Here is an 8,757-nt window from a genome sequence, read left to right as displayed (position 1 = left end):
CATTTAAAATCGTCGTAAGGTTACGACGATAATGTGAAATATATTTTCCATTAATCTTTATTTATTTTTTATGGAAAAGTATTTACAGTATTTACATATAACATATGATTAGGCTGTGTTAAAATAAATTCCATGACTTTTCCAAAACTTTTCCAGGCCTTGAATTTGCAAACAACTTGCCTTGTCTTGCCTCAACTTATCTCAACAAACATCTCTGCTGTCATCACTGCAGTGTGGTGTGGGCAGAGGGGCGTGGTTAGCGTCGGCTATAAGAGAAGACTCACAAGGGGCTCTCTACAGTGAGATCAGATCCACACTGACGATTTCATCAGCTCCTGAAAAAGGAAAGGGAAGAAAGACCAGAGCAGAGCCACCAGGACAGGTAAGGATCCAGGGTGGTCTAACCGGGATTTATGGGATTTTGATCTTTGAAAAAACATGATTTTGATTTAACTTAAATAGACAAATCCATTTCTAAAAGCGTTAATGCCTTTTTAATAAACAGTGTAACACAATTTGTATCAAAAGAATAATTTATATGTAATTCACATTAACCCACTCCCCCCAGGGTGCTTTTAATATGTACGAGCCACTGAGCAATTAAACCCTGTACTGGACACAGCTTTTTTGCCTCCAAACCAACAAAAATAAATTGACGCACAATTGAAAAATCAACTAAAGAACCCATTCTAGTTTCTGAAAAAATCAAGGCAATTCTGAGGCCTACATATTATAATAACATATATTTTCCTATATTTCTCGATATATTGCAATCATAACATTTCTCCTGTAATTTCCTGCAATATTACAACTTGCTCCTAGAAACTGCATTCCATCCTTTGTTGAACTTATAACATTGTGCAGTGTGCACACCTGTTGCTGTGTTTTCTCTGCTACCTCCTAGCCCTGTCTCATTAGCATCACTGAACTAACCGTTCCCAGGATAACCCTTACGCTCGCTTCAAAGTTCGATGTTGTCATAGCTGTTATGTCGTTAGTAGTGATGGTCGGACGCGAACGATCCGGTTCAAAGAGCCGGCTCTTTTAAGTGAACGAGGGGAGCCAGCTCCCGGCCGCGAGCCGTTTTCTTTTTTTAAATAGAAAGTTTGCCTAGTCAGAATGATATGAAGCAAGGTCTCCGCTCTACGGGTGCTCCGTGCATGCTATGCATGTGTGCAGTGACACGTCGTACATGCATGCAAGTTGCAACCAATAACGTGCGGATACAGGGATCATACCATTAAGCAAGCAGCGAGGGGCGGGGGGATGTGTGTTCCGCCCATAGACAGGTCAGATGCGCTGCGCGAATGCAATCGGCTACAGCAATTTATTGATATTAGAAAATGTCATTTTTACTTTTGAATACTTCAGAACAAAGGATGGATTGAATAATTTAAGTGATATACGTATATATATATGCCTACACATATGAATCATAAGTCAAAACTGGCTACATTTGGTTGAATTATAAAAGGTATAAGTGGTAATATGAAGTTTGGGAGCCGAAAGAGCCGGCTCTTGTTGGTGAGCCGATCCAAATTTTCCGGATCACTAAAAAGAGCCGTAATTCCCATCACTAGTCGTTAGCTTTCTGACCAATAGCAGCTGAAGCTGGTTGTACTACTTGGGGAGGGGCCACATCTGGGCTGTGCCACTTGGGGAGGAGCTGCTCATTTACCCCCCCCTACACATATCGACTTGGTTGTGACGTTAACAGTTTGTGAGTGCTTGCATGTGTTTGTATGTGGGACTCAGACAGTGAGTGAGAGGCTGCGGGTGCACAGCTCAGGCTGCAGGACGGCGCAGCAAGGATCTTTTATAAAAGCAATATTGTTATCCTGCAGTAATCAGCCCTGTGGCCCCGAAACGTTAACGGCCCAGCGGGAAATCTCCAGATTACCACTCCACTCCACACCACGTGTGTGTGTGCGTGTGTGTGTGTGTATATATATATATATATATATATATATATATATATGTGTGTGCGTGTGTGTGTGTGTGTGTGTGTGTGTGATTCGATGGCCTGGTCATGTATACATGTCGGTAATATTCATCCTATGTGTTCGTTTTTTATGGAAGCATATAAAATGGCGTGGTGCTAACGCTAACCTTTAATATTTGTATTATTTTATATATATATACACCGCCAGCTTTGGTTGTCCATAAGTTTTCTCCCTTGGATATTGTTCTTTGATTTCCTTTTACAGCTCGAAATGTCTGCATCTTTTGTCGAGCATTTGAAGGATGCATGAATATATTGATGAACATTTCTGTTTCAGGTTATTAAACATGGCGACTACACTGCAAGTCATCGGTGGAAACAGAGGCTATCCATTTACTTTCACTGGCCGTAACAATGGTGCCACCCTCAAGAAGATTGGAGTGGCAGTGGCCGGCTGGCAGATCAAAGCTGTGCGGGCAGAACTGACTGATGGGCGTGTGGAGACCTTTGGAGATGCACAAACTTTCAAAGAGTTTACATTCGAACTCGGTGAGCGCATCACCAAGCTGTCCCTGTGGGGGAACGGTGAAGGGAGACGTCTGGGTGGCATCAGGTTCTGGACGAGTTCTAAACGCGAGTTCTCCGCATACATGACTGACTTGCGGCTGAAGACCGAGCACTCTATCGATGTGGGGTCTGGAGTCTGCCTGGGATTGGAGGGGAAATCTGGCTTAGACATCGACTGTATGGGATTCCTCTTCATCAATGCCATCAAGTCGTCTGTGCTAACCGACATGACCTATCCCAGCCTGGCCATGTACACACCCCAGGTGAGTGCTGCTATATGTCGAAGACCTGAGTCAGAATATGGCAGGATAAGTGGGCCAATACATTTCAAGTAACAAACGTTTCTTTATTAACTCCGAAAAGCAATTGAAATGGGATAATTTTCATGCATGAATAGCACCTGTTTTTGTAATAGGTTGTGTCCAGGACAGAAATTGGCATGTATTTTTCCTCTTTCCTATCACTACCAAAAGCATGTGTTATACCTATATTTCATAGGGCAGATTACTCTTATATATGAATCAATCAAAAGTATTTTATAAAGCCCTTTTTATATCAGCAGTGGTCACAAGGTGCTTTTTTTTAAGAAGAATGAAGAAAGATTTGTTCTGATCAAATGCTTGTTGGCCCACTTTGCGTTCCATAAAGGACAACTTGATGAGTCCTGTCCACCGAAATAAACATTATAATTTGATATGGGGTTGACAGTAATGTCTTTTGTTTAATTACATTAGGTCAATTTCTGCCCCGGGGGATTAATAAAGTGTTAAAGTCTAAATGTTAGAGTAAATAAATAGGTTGATATTTTCTGTACTGGTTATTCAGTATTATTTTGTGTGTTGCCTGAACAATATACGTTTTTTTTGTGTTTGTAGGTAAACAAAGAATATATAAAATCGCTGTCTTATCACAACGGCACTACTCAGCCTCAAGAGCAGAAAGCACAGTACAGCAGAGAAGTGACCAAGTCTACCACCTGGAGCACCACCGCTAAGATTGAGTCCACCGTCAGCATGACTGTTCAAGCAGGGATCCCGGATCTGGTGGAGGTGTCTAGTGGGTTTAGCATGACCGTGGGACTGGAGACCTCCTCCTCAATGACCTCCGAAGTGAAAATAACAGAATCAGATGAAGTTGTTGTAAAGGTCCCGGCAGGAAAGACCGTCACCGTTGAGTTCTCAGTGGGACGAGCAGTCATCGACCTCCCCTACTCGGCCACAGTGAAAATCACATGCCTGAATGGCAGCGAGCTGGTCTTCCCATCCACCGGCAACTACAATGGTGTTGCTTACACTGCAGTGAGTGTAAAAACCACTGAGTCAGATCAAGTTATGAATGTCTAATAAGATGCATCAACATCTTACTGTGCACAGTTTTAATATTGATTGCATAACATTGGTTTGATTGCTAATGCAGAGTCGTGTGAACTTGCTCAGTGAATGACTGTCACAGATAAATAAATCATCATCATAAACCTGCTTGTGTTTCCATGTCCATCCTTAGAGCTTGTAAAACTAAATATGAAAATATTGTAGCTGATTGAGTCTGTCTGAGTAAATGATCATTTCAGTTCAAATATTCTATATGCTGTTAATAATTTAGTTTTCCAGTCCAACAGCATGGAAAGATTTTAGTGTATAGTTGGGCTGGAAATTTCCAACAGATCAGCTATTCTATATTTTATCTCAAATAGATTCAAACTTGATCACATTAGCTATTTGTTTAAGTCTTCACTTTATTTGTTTCCAACCATTTCAATTTTTTTAAATGGTGCGCATGTTTACATTGTTTACTCCATAGACTCTGTTAAAATCTCTCCACTTGATTTAAGTCATTTCTTTACATCTTAAACTATGTGGCTTTACTAAAACATATTTTCAACCTCACTTTGCAGCATAGATATATATACTGACTAGATATCGCATTCGGCTTCTAAGCATGCGTCAACAATGTAACCACCCACCTGAATGAATGTAGGCCTACGTCGATAGGGACAGAGGTCCTTTCACTCAAAATCGTTTTATTTTTAAGCAATCTCCAAGCGGGTGGGTTTCTGACATACGTCAGAAAAAAATCATAGATCATTTTTTTAATGTATTTTTATCATCATTACCACGAACACCAGAAACCAACCTGCTTGAAGATTGCTTAAAAATATGGCGATTTAGAGTGAGAAAGGACCTCTGTCCCATCAACGTTCATTCATTCAGGTGGGTTTCCCGCGGCAAGATGGCGGCGGCATTGATGCTACCAGCACTAATGAGGATAGTCTTGAGGACAAGGTAGGCTAAGGCTTTAGGATCAAGATTCTGTTCATAATGTAGTAGCTACATTGTAATTCATTCATTATACTTTCATGTAAATATTGCCTCGTCCAGTCAAAAATCAGATACCTCTACACTAGTACCATGTGAAAAGCTACTACGATTGTGCCTTTAGCTGCACAGCAAGAGCTCCTTGTGACAGAGCCTAGACAGCTAGCAGCTAGCTGCGCTGATAGTGACAGGTGGCCCCTGACGGTGACTATCTGTGTTTATTCACTATTATTGTGAAGGAGGAGAATGAGAGACAGTGAGACAGCAGGAGACAATCGTGAGGCAACAGTCGTTGAAAACAGCTATGCTTTTGAGGAAGAGGTGGAGGACAGGGATGCAGCTGAGATGGGGACGGGAGACCCAGAGCTAAGAGAAGGAGAGGCTGCTGAGGGAGTAGACAAGCAGCAAGAGCCTGATACACTGGCAGGTGGATCAAACCCCTACAGTAACGACCCTGGTGTCTGGGGAGAAAATTAGGACCGAAAAACTGTCAAGATAAAGACTGCGACTTTTCCGCATCTGAATGGCGGAAATATCGCTGTATATCGCTGTTGTGAGTATGAGTGCAGTATGAATAAAACTTATACATTATACATGCACCATTTGTCATTATGAACAACTTTCAGAGTCAAACCAATATGGTCAGATCATTTAGACTTAATGCAATGGCTACAACTCAACCAAAGACCCACAAATTAACTGCTTTGGTGCCGAAAGTGGTAAAAGGTGCAAACTCGTAGGCCTACCAGGTGACTGTGGGACTATATGGTGTGAAATTCATAGCAAGAAGGCTAAAGACGGCAGAGATGTATATTTTAAAGTGAAATACTACATGCATATATCCGATGTTTAAACAGCTGTAACATTGCGTCCAAAACACGTAGGCTCGGCTGTCGGCTTCCATAGTATACCCATGCCAAATTTGTACATCTGAAAATAAAAATTGGATGCATTTGTTTGAAGTTGCCTTTCGTTGGAGAGAACCACGGCTTCTCTCCAACGTAGACTGGGCCTTACAGCGGTAATTTCGCAAAACTCTGTTTTGAAAGTGGGTTTTGACACAGTATGCTTTATAAACATGGTTGGTGATTGTTTTGATATGTTAACTTCCGGTAAACCAGTTTTTAAGGCATACCAATGCCATATTCCCATACAGACCAAGCTCACCATACCTTCACATATACAGAAAGACTTCTCAAAATATGCTCTAATCTGCCCTTGACAGTCAAAATGTCCACGTAGTGTAGTAGGTATTGCGTCAGACTCATGACCATGGCGTTGCTGGTTCAATCCAACCTCAACCAACCATTGTGTGAGACATTGCATGACATCAAATAATGTTTATAATCATGTATTCATTAGGCCATCACCATACTCGTCATACTTTTAGTTCAAACTAATGATATTGGGAACAGGACACCAATAAAAAGGCATTGTAGGCTATTGGTTCACAAATATGTGCAATTATACAAACAACGACGTGGAAATGTAAGATTTCACTGTTTTATTACATTCCCCAGATAAAATACATGGAAAGAAAAATAAATAAAAAATAAATAAATAAAAAACTGAATTAAACTGATCAGCAGTGATCAGTGCAGCATGTACAGGAATAAACATCAATGTCATATGCTACAGGTTCTTCACCATTCAACATGCTAAAGTGAAAATATGCAGTACGATGAGTGATATTAAAAGAGTGCAAATTCTGCAGAGTTATCGATTATAAACTGGCTGAATTGAAAGGCTCCCATCTATGCTTAAGCAAAATGAATTAACCTCATGATAAATGGCATAGCCTTTAAGAGCACATTTGTGAATTATGATGGAAGCGTCAGTTGGCCTATTGCATACAACATGGCTAACTGTTGGCTGCTCAGTGTAGCATCCAAGCCATGGATCAGTTATGGACAGTCTCTGGGAGTTGTCAGGTAAAATGTCACAGATCAAACAGAGTTTGACCCACCTTCTATTTTAGTTGCAGTTCACTTCAGTCATGCGTGATAGTTTACCTTTGGATGCAGCAAAGTGGCATAGATCTCAGACACATAGGTGATATAAGGAACAGTGATTATACACAGGAATGATCACATCGGTGAGATTAGGAACACTAAAGATACACAGGAAATGATCCACAGGGGAAATAAAAAGGCCTCAGTAAGTACCACCAACAGTATAATAATGGTGTAGTGCTGTGGGTTATTTAATTGTGCAGTAAGGAGATTATACACACAAAAGATACAGTTAAGGACAAATTGAATGTCTTTGGATATGTAGTTATACTTGGGGAAAAAGTATCTAGGCATACATAACCCACTCATATCTAGTCAGTGCTGGAGTATGAGTTAGTATTTACCATTCAGTCATTTAGCATGAGGGCTTTGATCCATTACGACATTGATCGGAAATTGCAGTTACATGCAAGGTACAGACAATTTGGGTTTAAAACCCAGAAACTTTTGGATGGGAGTTGACCATAATAGCCACTGGACTATCCTGTTCTCCTTATGAAGTAAGGCATGTTTTGGTTGACTAATTGCTGATATTTGTGGCAGTTGAATGTATAATATGTAACATTTCCGCATTGAGAAATCTAAAACAGCTAGACCTTATTATATATTTAGTTGAGTTGGAGTTGTGTACTAACATTATGCCAATTGCTTACAATGTTTAAACTAAGATAAACATGTTGTTTTATTCACGGTAACACTTGGTTACATTTGGTCACATGTAAATTGTGTAATCTTTCGGGGAAACACGCAATAACAGTATTCCAATAGAGACCTAATGTATTGATATGATATTTCAATATGGATCTAGGTGGTCATTTATTTTAGTTTTGATATTTTGTGGGTTGAATCCTATTTCATTGTAGAGTTGTGCACATTACATTTTTTTATTTTTTCAACCATTGTTTTGACCAAGGCTTACCCCACATTCCATTATTCAAAGCGGGGTAGGCTCATCTAATCGTAAGTGAGCAAGTTAACATTATGTAACTTTAATTAGGGGAGCCTGGTCCCAGGGACCATTTCTTTAATTAGAATGAAATGACATAAAGTCACGAGTAAAGGTCAGATAGATTTTGACCGCCAATGGTGGTGAAGACAACAACTCCCATGTTCCCCCTCTACTTCAGGACGTCATCAAACTACATATATTGTTATGGTTTTGATTGGGAGACCCCTAGCGGCAGATATTACATATTATACCTTTAAACCAGGTAAACATCAGCATCTGATTAAAAAAAAAAGAAAATCTGCTGGAATTGCTGCCACAAGGTTTAAACAGCAGTTGCTCTATCCAAGCCACACTGGAAATCTGGTTATCTGCCCACAAATCCCATTACATTGCAGCAACAGCATGCAAAAACAGCAAAACACATAAGTGTAGCACATAAAAAAGGTGTATAGCGGCTTTCATGCTTCAGAAGAAAGCAGAAGGAAAGGGGAATTGTTACAGATCTTACGGATCATTTAAGGCTAATCGCAGTTCGTTTGTCAGCATACGGTTTTTCTCAAGCTGCTTGTGGAGATGATCTTGACCGTCCGAATGCACAGTAGGAGAGAAAGAGGAAGACAGGGAAAGAGGAAGTTTATGAGATTGAACTGAATTAGTAAAAGAATAGATTTCCCATTTCATTGGGATCACAACTGCAGCACACAAGAGTGCGTTTTCCCATCTAGATGAGGACTGCATACAGGCCAATGCCTGCGTACAACTTGTTTTTCTCTCATCCTTTGGATGTATAGCCATTGAAACAAGAATCACATTTTTGATCATCCAAGTAGTCAGTCTAGCGTTTGACAAATAGATGCTTACCTTTGGGGCAGTAGAGTTCCAAGTCATAGAAACCTCTTGTAGTGCAATACACAGTTTAACAATTATTTGGAAACCATAGTTATTCCAACATCATATCTAGCAAATCAATAG

The 8,757-nt window shown here is 40.2% G+C and overlaps 1 protein-coding gene across 1 annotated transcript; it reads left to right on the top strand.

Annotated features, from left to right (window-relative positions):
• The first annotated feature begins 249 nt into the window (after window positions 1-249).
• On the top strand, window positions 250-3,987 carry LOC311356526 (aerolysin-like protein). The gene is made up of 3 exons (XM_084476316.1): window positions 250-382; window positions 2,280-2,772; window positions 3,385-3,987. Exons 2-3 carry the CDS (start codon window positions 2,290-2,292, stop codon window positions 3,850-3,852), a joined length of 951 nt encoding a protein of 316 aa, XP_084332442.1. The 5' UTR covers window positions 250-382; window positions 2,280-2,289; the 3' UTR covers window positions 3,853-3,987.
• The last annotated feature ends 4,770 nt before the right edge of the window (window positions 3,988-8,757 follow it).

Source organism: Micromesistius poutassou, assembly GCF_964030765.1.
Source record: "Micromesistius poutassou genome assembly, chromosome: 12".
Lineage (NCBI taxonomy): Eukaryota > Metazoa > Chordata > Actinopteri > Gadiformes > Gadidae > Micromesistius > Micromesistius poutassou.
Note: the sequence above shows the minus strand (reverse complement) of the source record. Positions and strands in the feature narration are given on the sequence as shown.